Source organism: Sphaeramia orbicularis, chromosome 16, assembly GCF_902148855.1.
Source record: "Sphaeramia orbicularis chromosome 16, fSphaOr1.1, whole genome shotgun sequence".
NCBI lineage: Eukaryota > Metazoa > Chordata > Actinopteri > Kurtiformes > Apogonidae > Sphaeramia > Sphaeramia orbicularis.
Genome location: NC_043972.1, coordinates 50,441,077 through 50,463,531, shown reverse-complemented (window position 1 = coordinate 50,463,531; position 22,455 = coordinate 50,441,077). Strand labels below are relative to the sequence as shown.

The window sequence follows — 22,455 nt, the reverse complement described above, 5'->3', positions numbered from 1 at the left end:
TATACATACGGACTCTTATTTTGAAACTCATGCTTTTATTTTGCCGGTCCACACACCGGTGCTGTGTGTATGTGCAACTGAGAGGAGAAAACCGGCGAACTTTACAAGTAATACTGATGTTTGAGCTAATTTGTTTATGCAAGCAGTCGGAGATGGGTTGCTAATTCTTTATGCAGGCTCATGCTAAGTTTATGTAAATTCATTGGTTGTGTTTTGGTCTAATATGTCAGCCTTTGAACTAACCTTTACTCATTTACGATGTGAATGTTGTATTAGCAGTCATTTTATCTCGATGCTAACTTGAATGGGAAAATCCATAGACACGCTAACGATTAGCATTTACAGGATAATTAAAGATTTACAACGTCTTTTTATTCAGCAACAAAGGCTCACATCAGAGATATTTGATACTATTCATTCTTACAACAACTGAACATAAAATACTCACAGGCAAACGTTTTTGGGGCCATACAAACAAGAGTAAAAGAAACATGTCTGTTAGTTCTATGTCCGAACTGACTACGGTAACACGGAAAGGACAAAACATACGTTAGTGCAACTTATTCTGACCACTTCAGGGCCCCTTTTGCTTGCTTTGAACAACTGAACATCACATATTAATGGGCTTATTAGTATTAGTGCTGATTAGTGGGCTTAAGACTCCTGTCAATCACTCACAACTGTAAATACACTGGTGGGGACATAAACGTGTAAAAGTAGTGGTTTTTTACATGGACATTTTCATTTTAAATGTCTTCAGATGGTGGGGTTGAGAAGGACACAGGTGTTTGGAAGCACTGACGTGCAATTATTTTTAATTTTTATCACCGGACTACTTCCAGTCTGGAATATCACTGAAAGGCAATACATGCTGTTGATGCGTCCCCCCCTCAACAACTATGCGATTAATCGCGATTAATCGCAGAAAGCCCTGCAATTAATCGCAATTGAACATTTTAATCGCTGCCCACCACTAATTTTTTTTTTTTTTTTATACTCTTTATTTTAATGTTTTGAAACACTTTTACAGTGCATAACAATGCTTAATAACAACAAAAAAAAAAAAGGAAAAAAAAAAAAAAAAAGGGGGGGGGGGGGGACCCACACAGTAAAACAAGGGGGATGTTGTTCCTTATACATTTGATAGTATTTCCATACTCAATCTGATATCAAGAATTTCTGTCCTTGAATATGATCCATTTCTCCCATCTTCGCTTAAAAGTTCCCATCTTAATCCTCAGTAGAAATGTTAATTTTTCCATGGAGTATATTTCCTCTATAATGTCCAGCCATTGTTGTAGTCGTAGAGGGTCACTTTTTAACCAGTTCCTTGTGACTACCTTTTTACAGGCAAGAATTAAAATTTTAAATAAGTAAATGTCTTCTCTTTTAATTATGTCATCAGGTATTAGACCAAGGTAGATAGTCTGGGGGTCCATTGGAATTTTATGATTTAAAATATTCTCCATTGTCTGAAAAACATGGTTCCAAAACATTTGCATTTTTACACATGTCCAGAAGATATGCGAGTGATTGGCATTCATGTGTCCACATCCTCTCCAACACTGCTGCTGTTTTCCCAGTTGTTTGCTTTTAATATTTGGTGTAATAAAGAAGCGAATGAGGTTTTTCCAGCCAAATTCTCGCCAACCTTTAGAGCTGGTGGATGTTAGCTGTGTTTTGCACATAGAATGCCACTCACTTTCAGACAGAGTAATATTCAATTCAGATTCCCATTTTGATTTAACATAATATGAATTCACACCATTACATTTTTGTAGACCCTGATATAATTTAGACACAGTCTTAGTGGGTGTGTGTTTGTAAGCTCCTGTAAAGACCTTAATCAGTTCACTGCCCTCTGATAAGTTACTTTTAATCTCTCTGTCAAAAAAATGTTTTACCTGTAAATATCCATACTGATCCTTATCCTCCAAATTATATTGTTTTTTTATTTTATCAAATGATTTAAAAGTTTTCCCCTCAATGAGTATACAAATGGCTGTTATTCCCTTTTCTCTCCACCTCAGAAATCTATTATCAGATTTAGCAGGGGTGAATTTATCTGACTGGGAAGGCCATACCAGGAGCTTACTATCATTTTCCAAATTATATTTCTTAATAATCACATTCCATATTCTCAATTGTTCTTTTATGATGTCATTATCTCCCTTATATTCTGTGTGTTCTTTACCCCCTAAACAAGCCTGAGGTTGTGAAATGTCTAAATTTAAATCAATATGTTTCCATTTGGCTTGATACTCAGGGGAACACCAATTTACAGCCCACCACTAATTTTTATGTTATGAAAACTATGCGTGACAAGAGACAGAGATGCCAACTACAACAAAATGTGTCCCCAGGTTTTGTTTTCGTGGCAAGAGTCAGCTGTTGTGTGGTCTTATTTAGTTGGTGTGAACCCAGAGCTCTGTAAAGGTATTAAAGAAGGACATACGACAATATCTTGTCTCCTTGGTAATTATTTCTAACAATGTGTAGTAACTGTATCAAAGCAAGGGAATTGGTATTGGTAGTGGTACATAAAAAATGCAAAAATGCCCTGTCATATGGACATCTTCATGGAAAAACACTATTTTGTAAACTATTCTAAAAGTGTTTCACTCAGTGGATTTCTGCGATTTGTATCTTCAACTGCAGTAACACACCGTTTTGTGGTTTTATGTCGGAACTTAGCTTTGCTGTTGCAGAGAGGAGCTTTTTAAAATTATTTTACATTGCTAATGGATTTACCATGTCCTTTCTTAATTCAATACCTCCAAATGTCATTGTCTGTCTAAACTGCAGGTGCGGAGATAAGATAGGTAAAGGTGTGAACACAGTAACTTTTACTTTAAGTAAACACTTCTTCAAGTAAGCACAAGGGAAATATGCTTTGTCACAGTACAGACTCTTAAAATACTGTTTAATGTGTAAACATTTTCTTCGATCATAATTTAGAACTAAAAAGTGTAGAAGTCTGCAGCCAGTTCAAGGTATGGAATACACATTAGGAAACATTTAGAGCCACTGATTTATAAATGTTTCCGCCTGCCATGATGATATCCTAGTCAGCAGCATGTGAGAATATCAACTTTTACAAGCAATCAGTTCCCACTTTGGAGTTTTTACCTTTACAACTCTAAGTACAGAAAAGATTCACATTAGTCATCATTATTTACCTACTACATTTGGTGAATAAGTACAGTATACCCCTACGCTTATGCCAAACCAAAAAGTCTGCAGAGAGATCATGTTATCAATACACATTAGAAAACATCTGACATACAAAACGTTCTGTACCAGAAAGTACAGAGGCAGGTCTGTCTCAGTGAACTTGTCTTCATCTATTGCATAAACAAGGAAACGGTTAAGTTATGTAAATATATGCAAAAACAGAAACAGGCTGAGGATGTTTCACAGGGTCATGTGTAACCACGTACTTCCCCCTAATTATGCATATCAATAGTGCTTTTGCTTCTCAAACAAATCTTCAAAAATGGTACATTTAATGGTCAGCACAGTGCTATGAAACATCTTAAATGTCACTGCCTTACGTCTGACCCCACACAAACAGAAAAACCACTATGACTCTCCAGCTATCACACAAGCCTGGCCCTATGATATGGAATATCAGTGTGTGAATAATGAGATACACCCGCAAAGCCGTTTGCACTGGTTTGCTGGCGCTGCTTTCACCCCCAGAAAAGGACAGCAAATTAAATGGGTGCTTGTGCTCTCATAAAGACACCACTGTGCTTGGCCATGCTGGATGGCAGATGTGTAGCTAGCCTTTAGCATTAACATTTTGTGCATGGCCTGTGGAATGACTTGTGCTGCTTGATGCCTCTGCCAAATGTTGTGGGGCTCATGCAGAAGCCTAATCCTTTCATAGAGAATGCAGATTGCTGCAAAAGGCCAGCCAGGGCTTTCTGTGAGTCCTGGACTTTTGCTGTTAAGGAAAAACTAAGTTCTCACAGATGGACTATGACGTCAAGTGGGCATGCTGCTCGCTACCTCCAAGTCAATGAAATGTGAAATGCTTTTATCTGCCAGTGGTATGTATACTGTGGATTTTAATGGTGTTGCACACAACTGGTAAAAATACTCACAGTCAAATACACACAGGCCAAAAAAACAGCATTCAATTCAGGCATTGTTCTGCAGTTATTCTCTTTACAAAGTGATAATTTTCTTGTTGTTAAAATCATAAGAAGTGTTTGTAAATGAGAAGAGGATGTATACAAGCACTCTTAAGACTTTTCCAACATAATTTGTAACCAAATTCAAGAGTCTTAGGCAAATTATAATTTTTTAATTCAACCACTGGAGATAAATCTAAAACGTACATAGTATGTATGTATGTAATTGCAAAGGTAGATGTTGCGTAGCAATACTTTAACTGCACACAGATGAGTTCAAACAGTGTTTTAAATTTGACTCTACAAATGAGGGTTACCTCTGCACAATTACAATATAAATGAAGGTTGACTAACTTAGTGAAATACAAGGTCCAAAGACAATATCCTGTTCAGTTTTAGGCTCATAGTCTTAGACTCTTAAGTCTCTGAAAATGTAATAAAAAAATTCAATTTAACACACAAGAGCTGCAGACAACCTGGAGAATAACAATGGAGTACATGATTTTGTGATACCACTGATATGCATGCATAATATACACAAGATACAATACATAATAAAATATTTTGACCACCAAATGGGAACTTCTAATTGCAGCTAAAAATATATTTGTTTGCATTTTAGCAACAGCTTAAGCCTTAAGAGTTCAGATACAACTGAGACTCTCTACCTAAATACAGCAAGACATTTCACCACACTTATTGCTCCAGCATTGGCATCATGCTAGAACTGTCTGCATGAACCCTTTTCATTTTGGAATGGGGGCAAAACTCTGACTTCTTCATATTTCACAAAACCAATGACAATCTTCTAGAGCAGGACTAAGCACATGATACTACGACGCCACAGAAAAATAGGAGGAATGTGATTTTGTGCTGTTAAAAGGAAAGGTTACATAAAACGTTAAAAGATCCATGTCCACTATGTGATAAGGTGGCTATCTTAAGACAAAACGTCAAAGTTCCAATTTTCTCACAGGTGTTCAGGATTAAACAGTTTTAAAAATGACAGTTAAAAACCTATCTTTCAGTACTGACCTTGCTCCCCAAAACAAATTGTCTGTTAGCAGAGCACCCACCTTTATTTACTTCAGGGGGCCTTTTATCATACTAGCTCTTGAACTTCCGGCCTGACTTGTGTGCTTTGTAGACTTGTGTGCCAGGTGTTGTGCCTGATAATGCTCTGCTGAGATAAAACTGTGTTACCGTAGCCTGCAGCTTGCTTCCCATTATGATTCCCACCCAAAGGGTCACATGCAGGCAACATCCTCAAGAATCCAGCTCTGTTCCAAAGCAGGAAATAATGACTGAGCTTCAATAGAACAACAGAGGAATGTGTGCTAGGTTGTTTAGATTGCATGCCGAGACATGCCAGTCGAGTGCCACTGCTATCGTTTGGTGGGGTTTGGAGATGACGAGAGCATGCATTCTGATTCACTGAGTTGTTGTCTCCTGCACGTCTGAAACTCAGGACATTCCAAAAATAGATCAATATCTGTTAGAACAACTCATGTTTGTTCCTGTTCCAAACAACTATCAGCAGTATAGATGAACAGATACAATTATAATCTACAATTGGCACATCTGTTGACAATCAGCACATATGAAGCCAATACAAGGCAATGCTTTTGAATCAACAATGACAATAGATAAGATTAAACAGGTATTAGAAGACCAAAACACACCCATGAGGACTGGCTGACCAGACTGGTGTGCGACTTTCCCCAAATAATAACTATGCATCAGGTCCAGTGCAAATTATCAACAATGCTGTTTTAGTTTTTGCCTGGATTGAAAGCGTTCAGTTAGTTCACTTTAACATGAATGAGTTTATATAACGTGTCAATTTACTTCCACCTCAAAAACATCAAATCCATAGACTGCAGAACTCCATTGCTGTAAGTATGGTTTTACAACAAAGCAAAACACTACTTTCAACATGTTTTAAGTAAATAAATTTTCCAAATAACAAATTTGACTGTCAATTTACTTCCACCTCAAAAACATCAACTCCATAGACTGCAGAACTCCATAGCTGTAAGTATGGTTTTACAACAAAGCAAAACACTACTTTCAACATGTTTTAAGTAAATAATTTTTCCAAATAACAAATTTGACTATGTTTGGCAGGCTGCCTGTGTAGGTATTTGTTAGGAAACCATGTAAGCCTTTCCAGCCTCAGATGTGTAGATTACAGTTTGAAAAATGTGAACGCAGTTTTTACTTCAATGAATTGTTTTGTTTCTTCTAGGTACAGTCTGAAAATTTAAATAATAGCAGTTTTACATGATTCAAATAACAAAAAGACAACACATCACCTAAGAAAAAACTTGCAATAATTTTCTTTAAACAAGACTACATTTTACAGCATGAGAAGAATTTTGTTTTTTGTTTTTTTCAGATCATGAATAGTGATTCTGCTTCAAAAGATCATCATATGATCTTGTGGCTAGACTGTGCCACCCTAATTTGGAGTCATTAGTAAAGCAAAGCAAACTCTATTGTATTTGATCGAAGTAAAAACAGTATTTCTCAGAGACATTCTTAATATACATATGTATATGTACACACTGCTAATTTGTTATTTTCTTGCACTTAGGGGCATAATGTACATGTGTAAGAGCAGTCATCAAGCTCTTTGCAGTGGTCCTTACAGTAAGTGTTTGATCAGTCTGCTTTGTCGGCCCTTGTTCTTTGAGGTCGGCTTGGTGTGTCAGGCCCTAATCTTCATACAGACATTCTCTGTGTTCTGTAAACCTCACAGCCTTTGGGCACACAGGCCTATCCCGGAACACCAATTAGCATATGTATGGACCCTCTGCTCCTCAACTCCCACACAAAAGGCAGGCGGGCGGTGCAGCCGTGAGGGCCAGGTGGTAAGCAGTGGGATTTCTCCTTTGCCTCAGCCATAGCCTGGGGGACAGGTGCAAACAACTTCACCTCCATGCAGGGCTACGTTACAGCTCAAAGGGAAGGCTGTCTTGAACGTATGCAATGCACAACAAAAGGGGCCCGGGACCTTTTGTCTGTTGCTGTTGTCTTATTTTAAAAAAAAAAAAGAGAGAGAGAGAGAGAGAGAGAGAGAGAGAGAAAAGGCCCAGGCAGACCTTGTTAACAGGAAGTGATGTCGAGCTATCCTTCAGAGTCCGACTGAGTTAGAGCATTTATTTGTTCAAGTATTGTCAAGTGTGTCACATTCTTTCAGTGTATTAGACAACTGCCAGATGTTTTCCACAGCTTATACAGACACATTTATGTTGACTGCATTTTCATTTTGGCCAGCATTCAGTCAGATTCTTGTTCTTTTCATTCAGGAGTTATGCCTCAATTTGAAAAAAAAATGCTCAGTTTGACAAACTAATCTGGGCTCATAAGATGTTACACAGACTCAGTATAAGCAGAACTTGGCTCCCATAGCAGCCAACAGCTGATATTAGGCCTCTAATTTACAAAATTACTGACTCAGAGAAAACAAAAATGAAAAGCGCGATTGCAATCACCTTTTTACGAGTACTCTGATTTGGATGATTATTTTAGCCGTTTCCTTTTTTAAATGTTTCAGGACAAAGATCAAAGTTGGGTAAAATTTCCAAACTCTGCATGCAACTCTCCATGAAGCTATTGTGGCTGGAGAAGGTACATTGCTGTGGGGAATTTAGCTGCCTTATTAGAGTACTTTCTATCTGAAGATTGTTTCTTTTAATTAACTTTTTAGAAATAATGCTCATTGGTACCATCATAAGTACAACTTCCTTTTATTGCACTTATTGATATTGGTCATACAATGGCGAAAAAAGTTTTTGGACATCCCATGCATTTGTGATATATTGCATTAAGAATCACTCAGTCATTGAACTCTGCCAAGTATTGAGCCATTCTCAAAACCCACATGCTCCCTTTGCACATGCTCTGTTCTGTCGAGGTCAAAACTGGATGTTTCTTCAGATAATGAAACATATCCAGGACATGACATGTTGAAACTGTGAAGAATTTAGTCTTGTTATTTTGTCTTATAAACCAAAAAAAAATGCTTTTGCATTTGTGTCAGTCTGATGCAGCCACACCTTTTGAAACACAAAAAAGATTTTTCCACAAATATTTTGTGGTAATATTTGAGACAGTGCCAAATTTTAAGAGTGTCTGCAAACGTTTTTTATTTCTGTATGACATATACGTTTAAAAATGAAATCTACATTTAAATCATATTTTATCTGAAATTTATGCAGCCAGACAAAGAAAGACAGATCAAAATATTTAATTGCCCACAACATTTGCTGATTTGCTGGATTGGTGGAAAATGTAAGTATTCTGTATTTATATAACACAGTCTACCAAGTATGCATATCATGTCAAAGCGCTCAGGCATTTTTGTGCAGTAACATTTTTCTGGAACTCGTAATCATCAATTTGATTTTCCATATTTGTCCTCTCCTTCCAGAGCTACACAGCAACCCTGAAATTATGTTTACTTTACATACAGCCTCTTTGAGTGATCATGCAAGGCCCTTTCACCACTTCCTCACCCTACACACAAAGAGATGCACACTGAATGAAGGGTTAAAGGGATGAAGCCCATGTAAATGAGGCTTGGCTGTCTTTATTCAGACACATGAAAGGCTTCTGTTACCAAAAGAAGGAGAAGCCTTGTCATGATCATACATATTCAATATTCTTTTATAAGTATCACCCACCCTCACCGAAAACCAAGCCTCCCAAAAAATTAAGCTCTTTGGGAAAAAAAACTGCTTTTAGCCACTAGTCACATGGAGAGATTAGTGGATGATCATGTGTGGGCTGCAGTCCAGGAACAGTGTGGTCAAACTTGATGTGAAATCCATACACATGAAGTGTTATAAAGCACAGTACAGTAAAACTATTTACACTACCATCTAATGTGTCTGTACTGGCAAGAAACTTCACAATGAGCCATGCTGTTATTACAAAATCCTTGGCCGCTGCTTCTAAGCGTGCCTCCTTTCCCACCAAGTTTTTTGAAGTTCTACCTGGTGTTAAGTTCACAGAGGTGAAAGTGACACTAGACACTGTCTGCACAAAGCATTTTATTCCCCAACTGGCCTGTACCTGTGTGGCTTTGTCTTTCATACAGGAAGGGTAGGGTCCGTGAGAATCCCGAGGCCACTGGCCAGTGAGGTACGGCCCTGTGATTGCATCCAGGGAAGACGTCCGCCGGATGGCACTGGAACTTCGAATCTGTAACTTGGACCTTTCAGCTGTGAATTGGGAAAAGAGCAGAGAAACAGGTTAAGGAACATGCACTCAAGCATTGGTAGATGCGATTGCCAGATAGCATGCCCCATCTTCCACAGCTGATGTGCCAACTTTCGCAATTGTCATTAAAATTTACAATGAACCACTAAACTGTCCTTGTCGAACAAAACTCATAATATACTCAAGGGCTGGTACAGCATTTTTAAAGGTTTACAGTTTTGATAAACACGTTAATCACGTCTGATTCTGCCTTGAGTAATATGGCTAAAATCTTCTATTACCCTACAACTACTTTTATAATTACAGTATCACAACAGAGCAATTGTTGAGTAAGTCAGTTTACACAAGGTTTAAAATAAACTTGTACTTTATCACTTGCTTTAAAAAACAAAAGACTAACATTCAACTTACATTCTTTCAAAATGTAAATTTTAACACTTCACACAAGAACAAAAATGGTGTCAAAATAAACTTGAGCATTCGAAAGTGTGCTACAAGTCCAGCTTCAATACAAGAATGACATACAAAACATTACAAAATCCAGGCTCTGGTGTACCCCTGCTTATGAATGTCCTCAAAATGTATGGATCTCTATCAGGATACTCACTTAATGTACATAAAACGCAGGCCCTTTTATTTAATTTTATCCCCACTCCAGATTTAATTGAAAAATATAAATTTAACTGGAACTCATCCCTTATTCAATATTTAGGTGTGTCCTTGCCAAGGGACTTGATGTCTCTCTTTGCTACAAATTATGAAAAAATTAGTAAAAAAAAATATACAAGGATTTGGAAAGCTGGGCTTTGCTTCCTCTAGACATCGGTGATAGAATAAGGTCAATTAAAATGGTAATCCTTCCTAAATTATTATATTTATTCATGGCTCTATCAGTAGAGGTTCCATTGAAACAATTCAGAGAATGGGACAAGCATATTTCTAGGTTTGTTTGGGGAACAAAAAGACCACGGATAAAGCGCTCTGTTTTACAGTTGCCAAGGGACAAGGGAGGCATGGCTTTACCTTGCCTTAGACATTATTACATCGCAGCCCAAGTAAGATCACTAGTACTTTGGTGTAGTGAGTCCTATACGGCCAAATGGAAAGGCATGGAGTTTTCCTCCACTGAAGTTCCATTACCTTCAATTCTTGGCTGTCTGGACTGCGCTAGAGCAGTTCTACAGTTGGACAATTTATGTGTATGTAACTCAATTAAAATTTGGTTACAAGTGGTCAAGACATTTGGTCTTCATAAACAAATTAGGATCCTAAACTGGCCTGTGAGTCACCCGCACTTCCAACCTGCACTACATGACTACAGATTTAGACAGTGGTCTAAACATGGTCTAACTGCTTTCTGCAGGATACTTTCAAAAGGACAGATGGACAGCTTTCAAAATCTTTCTCTCAAATTTGGACTTGGTAAACATGATTTTTTCAGATATCTCCAACTCCATGATTACTTTGTAAAGGAAATACAATGTTCTATGACAGAGACTCCCTCTCATCTAATTCAAATACTGGTAGAAGCCTATAAAGGTTCCAGTAACAAAAACATCACTGGTAAAATTTATACAGCTTTGAATTCAAAAGACAATGAGATATATTTTCACGCAAAAAAACAATGGGAGAGGGACCTGCAAGAGGAAATACCAAATGAGATATGGTCAGAGGAGTGGAAATCTCAAAACTGTACTACAAACTCACCATCATGGAGGGATTTTTGTTGGAAATGTCTGGCCCGTTTCTTTATTACACCTGCACGAAAATCACATTTTTCTGGAGTTCATTTTTCCTGCTGGAGGGAGTGCAGTTCACTCGAGGCAGATCAAGCACATGTATTCTGGTCCTGTCCTGTTATTGTTGGCTTTTGGGGAGAGATGATTAAGTTGATGTATTCAGTTTTTGGTGTTCATTTTGATATGTCATTGGCTACTTTGTTTTTTGGCATTCCCCCAGAGGAATTACAGGAAAGTGACATATATTTATTTAGAATACTGCTTGCTGCAGGCAAAAAAGCCATCACCAAATACTGGCTTAAAAAGGACCCTCCCTCAATTTCCTTGGTGATAAAAAATTGTCAACCAAATCCATTTAATGAAAATGATGACATACAATCTCCGCCTACAACAGCATAAGGGTGTAAAGCACTGGAAAAAATGGGACTTTTTCATTCAATCTGTGGACAGTAAACAGTATATAAATGTCTGAATGTACCTATGACCTGTGACTGTGTTTCTGTTTGTTTTGTATTTTATATTAAAACAATAAAAATAAGTACCAAAAAAAAAGAATGACATACAATAGGCCTATATGATAACACAAATGAGACCAGGAAGTTAGGTTTTACCAATTACAATATGCCAAGCAGACCTTCTGCCATAAACATTTACTATGCAAGGCATTAAATACCACCATGTAGTAAGTGATATTACCTGATCTCAAAGCTTACTGAACTAATACCTGGCAATCTGGCCAAAAGATTACATGATGATCTATGAATCATGATTCAAATTTGGCCAAGTTACAACTTCACCCTAGGTTTCCCCAGTTTTGACAACTTAGAGCTTTCACACCAGAGGCGTTTGGTCTACTTTAAACAGACCAGAGTTTCTCTCCTAAAAAAGTCTGGTTCGTTTGTGGAGGTGTGAATGGGCAATCAAACTCTGATGTGGATCAAACAAGTGATCTCTGTTTGGCCAAAACACATAGGTCTTGATCTGCTTCAAGTGAACCAAATGCAGGAAGCAGACTACAAAGCCAGATCCATGTTTTGTTTTCATGTAGTAGAAATGGAAGTTGCCCCCCATTAACCAATAGATGAGCAAGGTTTCTTGTTCATGGTTTGTCTTGTGTTCACTCTTGCTTCAGCGCCACCACAGGTGAGGAAAGGAATATGTTATGCAAAAGGGTTGGTTTGTTTGACAAAGTGAAGTCTGAAAGAACACTCAGACTAGCTGAATATTGCAACCCCTATCAGAGTCCTTAATCTACTGGAGTCTACTGGAATATCAGGTGTGAAAACAAGTTTTGACTGTGATAGCCTTCCATAGTCTGACTTATCCTACCATGTAAATACATACACACACATGCTAACATACAAACATACTGTGTTTTGCACTACTGCTTTGCATAACCATCTTTGTAAAACTGGATGACTGCATGTCTGCAAGGAGCATACAAGGTGTTTTGAATTCTTCTCCGTCAGAAGATATCATGACTTAATTTCCAGAGAAATACATGTCAACCTCAATGTCAAGTAGACTACATTTAGTGCAGACAGACTCGAAACAATCACTATAAAAGGATTTAAATAGCCTAGTAACATTAAAGCTACAAACAACCTATAACACAACACTCTCTGTAAAATACCAGTAGAATGATACCAGCGTCAGCCATTTAAAATGAATATCAGTGGAGTATACCAGAGAAATGGTAGACAGTTTGGTATTCACAGTGCAACAACAGTAACAACACACTGGAAGTGCGGACACACATGCAGCAGTGAGGCCATGTAGCCATCACACAAGTGATATGGTCAGTTTGTTCCTGGCATTACTCAACAAGAGAAACCTGAGGATTGGTGCTCATTTACTTGTACATTGAGATAAGTCAGAAATTCAGGCTGCAAGAACGGCATTCAAAAACATGTAGTTAGAGTCAACACATTCTACATAATGTAATAATAATATTTGTTGCATTTTTTTAAACCTTATATATCACCAGGAAAGACCCACTGAGATTAGAAATATTTTACAAGAGTATTTTGGCCAAGAGAGGCAGCATAGTTAACAAAGTGTAGACAGAGGTAAAGCCAGAAGCACATGCAAAAAAAAACAAAACAAAACAAAAAAAAATCACATGACCTGTATGGCAACAGATAAATATACAATTTTGATGTAAAATAAGTTGTCAATATCAATGTATGGAAGAGTCAAACCATGTACAACCAGATCTACCTGGCACAATGTCTGCACAGATTTCAAGGCTATCCCTGCTAACACTCTGAAAAAGAACAACTGGGGCACTGCCAAATCAGTCTGGGTGGAGCTCATGCGCTACAATTTTTGTTCTTGGAGTGTCAGGACGTGAACATAAAGAGAGCTCTAACAATGTTTGACAATGTTTGTCTTACAAGGTTTGCCAAATGGAAGTTTCACACCAAAACAGATATTACCTACCAAACAGTTCAATACAAACACACATGCCAGCATCTTAACTACTTTTTGAAGTCAAATAATCAAGTCTTTTAAAGTCGATTAGTCGTAACACCACTGTTAATGCTTGCCCTCCACCCAAACCAAAATAAGAAAAAACTGTGGGTAAAACACAAGTATACCATTTAATTTTTAAAGACACTTTTTCTGACTTGTAGCACTCTGGCAGAAGGAATGCTATGAACAATAGCTGTGTGTCTCTGTGTAGTAAAACATAAGTCTTTTTCAAAGTATGGACCATCTTGCTAATCATCTAAGTATTAGTGCAAAACAAAGTGCAGACCTGACAGCTGAAGCATGAAACAAATCGCTGTGCAGGAATATCTGATGTTATGAGAGCAGTCTTCGATGAGCACAAACAGTTAAGCACACACCACCCACATAAGAACTCATAAACAACTACGCCACAATGCACATCAATACTGCCTGCATCCACTAAACATTCCTGCACTGACACAGGAAAAATACAAAATAAAACAAAACAAGAACAACAAAACACAAAAAAAGGACTGAGCTTAAGAGCTGCATGAGACTGCACTAAGAATTACATTTTATGTAATGACTTCAAGCTCTTTAAGCTCTTCATTTCCGTATAAACCAGATAGCAAAAGTTAAGAACGATGATCAGGGGAAAATATGCACATTTACTCTAATCCTTGTCTGAGCAGTCGACGCAGAGGCCCTTCTGTAAAGCACACAAAGTAATACACATGGACTAAACTATATACATGAGGCTCGCAGCATTACACAGCCGCTCATTGTTGTTCTTTGTTCATAGAATACACAGGCCTTCTCACCCAAAGGTATTGCCTAAGTAAGCTTACGGAGCTACAGTAAAATTCCCTGAAGCATTGTAGACAAAGGAAGCAGGCTAAGTTTCCATCAATATTGATACAGGCCAAGCCAGTGCTCTCAGAACTGGGATTGTGGTTATTTTCCATCGTCTCCCCACTTGCCAGACTAGAATAATCTCCTGATGAGAAAAAAGAAACTGTGTGAAAGAAGCCAAGACATCAAAGCAAGCCCATCTGCTGATTTTAGGAATAAGTGAGGGGTGCATTTAATATTAAAGGAATCTTTTCAGGTTGGATTTTTAATAAGTACTTTCCTTCACTAGGCTGCAAAGGAGCCTCCTCATTTCTAGGGATAAATGGGTGGTTTATTAACTGTAGAGCAGAAGCAAATGTGAAAACAAACATGTGGTCCAAATAAGTAAACCTTAGCTCTACACTTTCCTGGAGGTTTTCACAAGGCTGCTGTAGGACACAGATTCAAGAGAAAAACAAGATTTTGAGCTTGTGACCTTACCCTTGGTATCTTCATTACACTACACTTAAATGTTCTATAATGGATAATGGGAATTTGGCAGGAATACTGGGGCTCTCAAATGAATTCTGGTAAACTGAGAATAACTGTGTCAATTCTTACATTAAAATAAATAAAGAAGCCACAGACTTTCAAACTGTTTATATTTCAAATATATATATTTCATTATATTTCAGACTAGTTTGGTCAAGTTTGACTATTCAGTGAATAAAGTCAATGATCTGCTATAGAATTATATGAGAAGACAGAAAACTATTTTGCTCTATTGTTTACTTTATACAAATCACTCTCTGTATAGTAACAGTTTTTGTCATTTGGACAATACTTAGCATTTTTCCACACAGATGCAGTTAGGAAATTTGCATGAAGGTAACACAAGCAAAAACAGAGGTTGGAGTGAGTACTGACCAATACTAAACCGAGTGAACTGCTTAGATAACAGAGTCCTGAAAGATGCATCATTGAATGGTACTGAATTTTGATGTTTATGGTGTGAAGTTACTTGAACCAAGTTCTAAAGACGTTGCTTTTTGGCAATCACATGTAAAATAACACATTAATGTTAAATTAACAGACTGTTATGTTATATGAAAACATTTCCCCCCCCCAGAAAACTGTATAGTCAGATGTCTGTAGCCCTGACTTATAGAGGTTGACTGATGGTGGATTTTTTTTTTTTAAAGGTATTTATAATGTTAGTATGGAGTAAGAAAAAGCAGTCAGTTGATTTCAGACATTGCTGGAAATTAATCTGACTTTATTACAAGTTGGATAATGGTTCAACTGAATATCTAAAGTCAAAGTAATACATATTTACATAAATAATTTGGGATAACGGTAAGCAAGGGTTGTTAATGAACCAGAATCAAAGCCAAGGTACATATCAGTATTGAAAAATACTAATTGCTACCCAACCCAACACAGTGGAAGGTGTTAATGATACGATGGGTATTCCATGATCTAGTATTTCAAAATTTCACATTTTGCATTTTGTATTTTTTGTGTGTTGTTGTCTTTTGTCCTTTAATGTGTAAAACTACTTACTTAGTTTAATGATAAAGAACAGTGACTAAACAGAGCCCAGACCTTGACGAGGGGCTAATGCACCAATCATGTCAAGTATATTATTAAAAATGTGATAAGAAATTGGCTCTCCTTGTGGTTATTTAATGGTGATACTCTTATCATTATCTGAATATGAGATATTGATCATATTGCACAGCTGAACTCAAAGGTACTCTGCAATTCAGACTTTCCACAGTCAGTTATGTGCTGACAGAAAAACTGCACAGAACACAGCAGAGTTTGACGAGAGTTGACTCATCTGGACAACACACACGTTTCACATTTGGACCTACTCTGCAGTTTGAATGGGCGACAATGAAGCAGGGCTGTTTCAGCACAGCTGGCAATTTGACAAGAGAGGGGGGGACGGTCATTGTTGTGACAGTGTGGTAAGAGAATGATGTCATGTTCAACCTGAAAGGTCGTGGTGAGGAACACAACATTTCCCACTCTGTCCTAGCCATCTTTTAATCATCACATGCATTTCTTAGATTTTTTTCATCACCAGCAATGTGCATTACCCAAGTCACATTATCTGATACTATGGTCATGGTAATGCAAGGCACTTGGTACTCAATTTTACACCAAATGATCAACCATTTGTCTGAAACAGGGTTCAAAGCACTTACAATAGGAAAAACACCATGCAAAGCCTATTGCTTAAATCACATCCAATTTTTATGGATGATGGATTGTGATCAAAGGCGAACCACATAATCTTGTATACCTACTTCTGTGCTTCCTACATTCATGTTTGTTAAAAGGTATAACAGATTAAAAATATTGCAGCATTTTAACAGAAAGTTGTAGCGTTGGTGTTCATTGCTGAAAATCTGCCTGCAAAATGTTTTCTCCACTTTTATTTTGCTGTTAGACAGCCATTTCCAATGATATACTGAAACAGAATCCCTCGCCTAAAACACTATTTTTACCTAAGACCCCAGCAGTTGCAGTTCTGCTGCTATCTTGATCTGTTAGTTGGAATCTGAACTAATGCATTACAACACCAACATACTGCATTCCAATTCAAGAATATGTAAACTCTTTGTAAAAAGTAGTGTGGTTTCACCAACTGCAACTTTTGTAAAAAATAAATAAACTTGTTTCTGTAAAATAAATAAACAAAAAAACAACAAAAAAACAAACAAACAAACAAACAAAAAGAAATATATATACACACACACACACACACACACACACGTACATAAGCACTGTACATATTGCAGTCCCAGACTGTTGCCAATACATACGTCTACTCAGCACTTATTTCAACCTGAAGAAGGTAAATGCCTCTGTGTGTGTATTTTTGTATTATCTCATCAAGATGTAATGTGTTAAAGTGAGATATTAATCAGTGTTAGTACGCTGGCAGCCCAAATTTCACTGTAGTAGCAGCTAATGGACTAATAACAGCCACACTGTGAAACAACTAATCAGACCAGAGTAGAATGTTGTTCCTTCTGAACCAGTCGAAGACCATTCATAGATGTATTATTTCTCTGAATAATCACTGACCCCCAAAGACATGTATACGTAGACACTGCATTGGCCACTTGAGCCTCTAGCTTTGACATATCACCACAATCTGTCATTTGGACCAATGCAGACAGGTTTCTAAGAGCTTTAAACCGGTCACTTGATACATGAATTTACAATTTTGTTTAAATACAAAATATTAATATTAGTACATCTTATCCAGAAAAGGTGCAGCTTCCATGTGTGTTCTTGTCTAGTCTTGACTGTTCTAATATGGTTCCAATGACCAATGTTGACAATGATCACAACAGCACGACGTCTATGTACAGTGTATAGGTCATGACAACCAGCCTCAACAGCAGACCATGTTGGACTGAGTTCAGACATTACATTACAGTGTAACATCAGACATTACAGTGACTAACAATCAAGAGGTACAAGGTGGTATTTTGAGAAAGGCTGGGTGATAGCTACCTGGTTAGCATGCTAATTGCTATAGATATCACTGCCAGATGCTACAGTGACAACTTTGACAGAGTTATTTCTTAATAGTGACAACTGTGTTACATTTTTGAATGTTTTAAAATAGAAAAATTACAAACCGCACATTTAATCCCTGCAGTGATACCACTGTTGACTTCTTCATGAGTTTGGACTGAGGGCAAAGCTTCAGAGGGTCAAGGCTCCATCATCATCACTTGCATGGCACACCAGTCAGGGTAAGAGGTCATCTGTTTCAGAGGACTGAGGTATGCGAGGTATGCCACTCGGGTGGGAAATCAACACCAACTGCTAACAAAACACTGGCAAAATTTGTCGTCCATGGTAAGTCTGCCTACTCAGTTGTTGTGGAAGACTTTGTTTCCTGCCTTGCATGGTACACTGGTCAAGGTTGGAGGTCATCTCATTCAAAGAACAGAGGAATGCGAAGCACGGCATAGTGCTGAAATTACACACACACAGCTCTACTGCACTTGGACATGAAGGCTGCCATTTCTGGTCAAGGCAAGATGCACTACTGCATAAAACCTGACTCATTGATCCATGTGGTTGCACTGTGTGTTTGCTGAGGAGTACAAAATGATTTATAACCTGAGAACAGAGCTACTAATGTAAAACATACATGTAGATTACCAGATGATGCAAACACACACTAATGTTAACAGATCCAGAGACTGGATTCAGAAAACTGTAAGTTTTACTGTGAGTTTACATAAGTTTTTTTTTTTTTCTTTTTTTTTAAACTATGTTAAGGCTTAAGTGTAGAACCCAACACATTTCAGGTATCAGGTAATCTTCCCCACATCTAGTGGTTATAGTTGGTGACCTGTGGACTTAGGGTTATTAGCAGGTTTGTTTTTCAAGGCTTCTGGGTTGTGTTTATTCATTATCTGCTTTAGCTTTTCCACATCTGCACTACTTCCAAATAATAATGCTAAATTATATTACATTTATTTACATTCCTTTTTACTGAAAAAACAGAGCTCCAAACCCCTCACCTGACTTATTCTGTCTTTCACAATCTCACTGTCTAACACAGAAGGCACAGTATTTAGTCAATGATAATACGTGTTCCTGCACAGGCCCCTCAAATCCCACACAACCCCTCACTGCAGCTAGAACACCAAGAGCATCCAGAAAATTGGCAAAAAGCCTGTACCAGTCTGAATTCTGCTTTCAGATTAGCTTATTGCAAGTTAGACAGTTTCACAAAAATCAAATCTATTTCATTTAAGCCAAAAGATACTAACCCTTCCCTCAGGTTGACTGAGAATGTTACACCTTTGGTACTGAAGTAAAAGTCAATTACACTAATCAGTGGAAACAACTAACAAAAAGCAAAACACATGAAATAGTTTGTGGTTTGTTTCCTGTTTAACATTACTGTGGAAGAGTAAACATATATACAAAGGTTTGGATACATAAAGAATTGAGGAGTCTGTCAGTTAGTTAATGGTATGTTGACTATCCTGAGTCTAACTAAAAAGTTATCTTAGCTGCCTCACGTAATTACTTTAACAATTACATAACTACTGAGTATTCCCACCTTTACAACACATAAAAATACACCATAGCTCTACTACAATTAAGTAGTTCAGGATTACTGCCGTTTTTGATTTATGTCCAAACAGATCACACCATGTTGATATCCTCTTGGTTTTCATTAACATTCTTATGAATTCATTTATATGTTCTTGTATGCCTTTGAGATACATTTTGAGAGTGCCAATGATTACTATGGTAGAAGCTATGTGGGATAGAAATACCTAAATAATTTACACATGTAACTTAAGTGTGACGAGGAATGGTGTCAATGAATTGGTAGATAATTTACTCAATTAATCAACCTGTTGTTTGAACTACAAAATGTCAGAAATACGTGAAAAATGTAAATCAGTGTTTCAGTAAGCCCAAGAACATATTCTTAAATGCCTTATTTGGCCACAACCTAAAAGATATTACATTTATTATCATTTATTATAGGAGAGTAAAGACACTTAATATTAAAGTAGCTGGACTTGCAACATTTTGACTTTGTTTCTTAAAGAAAATTAGATCAACATACAATCAAAAACCAAAATAATCACTGGAGTTGTATTAGCTAGAGTTACGTTATAATTGAGGTCTCACTCTATAAAACTGGCCTCTTTTTTCCATTTTTACCACTGACACAGAAGGTGTATTCGAACACCAAAGAGAGACAACACCAAAATATGTTTATGTGGTCATGTATGTGTGTGTTTTTTTTTTTCACATAAATAATTATTTTCTTGTTTTCTGGCTTACAAAGAAGATGACGCTTCCAGTCTGAGAAACTCTGGAGTGTCTCAGACTGGAGGTGATATTTGGCAGGAGAAGCTGACACACAGACATGAAATAGAGAAGCACTGGGAAATGCTAGACTCTCCCCATCTAAGGAGCAGCTGAACAGATGCAGTCTCTGTGTGTAAAGGAACCACAATGAAGATTAGCATATACTCTGAATGTGTCAGGCACACACTCAGCGTTGCATGTATGGAGTGAAGTCAGAGGCAACACCTGATGCTTCACTCAACACTGTTTCTTCTATGACTGAGGTGGCTTACAACTGAAAACATGTCTCACTGCCTATTCTCTCCTCCCCCTCTCTCTGTCAAAAGTCCATAGGAAATAAGAGAGCCAATAGTACACTCCATTTTTTTTAGTGCCTAATTGTGTAAGTGGATGATGGGCTGAAACTGTTAATGCATGAATCTACAGCAAAGTGAGTGCCAAATGTGCTCCTGAATGAAGGGCTGCTTTCCAAATATGGCACTAAGCCTAATCTTTGGACAAAACCATTATTTGTGACTGAAAGGTTTAGTTCAATAACGGCTGATGAGTTAAAAAATGACATTCAATGTGGAACAGTGGCACCATGGTACAGATTAATCCTCAAAGACCCAAACAGCTGCTGGCAACCAAAACCATCTACTGATCTAAAATGTTTAGTATCGGTTTAACCACTAATCCTATCAATACATGTAAATAATTGAGGTAAAATGCAGTTGGTCATCTTTTCATGGTCATCAGATATGGCCCACTGGGATGTTCAGTGGCTCGGTAGTGAACGTGACAACAGTCATCTGCAAGTCTGATTCACCAGTAAACCTCATGTAGTTTGACAAATTACAATGGATGTTGACACTTTATGTTCAGTCACTGATATCTTTGCTTAAAAAAAAAAAGTCACTTTTTCCTCAGATTTCTTAATTTACTCTGAGTTTTTATGTCCATCCACAGAATCAGTGAATTAAAGATGGAAAATACAGACCAATATTATAATAAACGGTGATAAATCACTTAAGAAAGGTTAAATAAAGTGAAAATTCATCTGAAAGCTGCCACAAAAGTAGCACTGGGTCTTTATGGGTTAATGTGAGTTAAGAAATATGTTTTTACCTCTGGAAACTGGAGAGTCTGGGGGACAAGAGAAGTCCTTATTTTCGGGGGACAGTCTCTGCTTAGAGTTTGCACTTCCTGGACTTAGTGTCGGGCTGGAGGGGGGGCTGGAGCCTCGGCTGCTCGTGGCTCCTCCGTACAGAGTCTGCGCCCTCGTCGGACTGCTCTGACCTCCGCGTAGGAGCTGATAGGGCACGGTGGCACGGATGGGGTGCAGACGGCAGCCGCTGGTGTTGAACGAGCCGGGGGAGCCCGCATTGCTGCGCCTCACCCTGGGCTGCTGAAGTGAGTTGCTGGGAGCTGACATCCTCCGAAACTAGCTGTAATTCCTAACGCAATGAGAAAAACGTAAAGGTTTTTGCTTCTCTAAACAGAGGAGGTGGTACGGGACGGCTAGATAAACATTAGCTTGTTAGCCGAAAAGGAAAAAAAAAACAAAACCTTAGCTTCCTTTTTTATTTCAACTCATGCAGTCGATGCAAAAAACGTCCCAAGATGAACTGTTGGATGATAAACTTACCCGTAAGATATTAAAACATGCCGACGCAAGGTGTAACCATAACGCACATAACTTTAAAAGTTCTTTTAGATACTTCTTGAAACGTCTAATTCGTGTTTTCCAGGTCTACTTGCCCCATCATGTCCACTCACGCTAAATGACAGTTGTTTCGGCCAGACTACTGCCTGATGTCTGTGGGCAGAACCCTATGCTCATTTCTCAGCTTCTGATTGGACAGTGCTGTTGTACAGTAACGGTGCTCATTGGTCAATGATAGTCTATGGACCGTACGTTCAGCCAATCACCTCAGAAATATGCTTTAGTTTTCTAAAGTTTTGCTGTGATAATATGTAAAATATACCACGAAATTAGTGCGGACTATGTATTCATAAACGAACCAGGAACTAGTGTTTTATTAGAGGATTCCTATAAATGTGTAATTGAAGCAACAGAAATATGATCAGCTGAAGAGAAAGGAGCAGATATTCAGCATCCTGAGATTCCTTTTTCTCTACGTAATGTCCTTTGCAGTGGACATATTTTTTAAAGTAAAGATTTGAAACTCTTGTTCTCAACAGGGGACAAA

General features: G+C 37.8%; 1 protein-coding gene across 3 annotated transcripts in view; it reads right to left on the bottom strand.

The window, feature by feature from the left end:
* The window catches only part of glcci1b (glucocorticoid induced 1b), a 56,380-nt gene extending 34,254 nt beyond the window's left edge, over positions 1-22,126 (bottom strand). For 2 of the 3 annotated variants that reach the window (XM_030157293.1, XM_030157294.1), the window contains exons 1-3: positions 21,891-22,126; positions 21,371-21,699; positions 9,219-9,367 (exon numbers count right to left, since the gene is read on the bottom strand). In XM_030157293.1, coding sequence (XP_030013153.1) covers positions 9,219-9,367; positions 21,371-21,677 — 456 coding nt within the window. In that variant the 5' untranslated portion in view covers positions 21,678-21,699; positions 21,891-22,126. The remainder of the gene's footprint in view (positions 1-9,218; positions 9,368-21,370; positions 21,700-21,890) is intronic. The other variant, XM_030157292.1, reaches the window with a different exon arrangement.
* Positions 22,127-22,455: the final 329 nt, after the last annotated feature.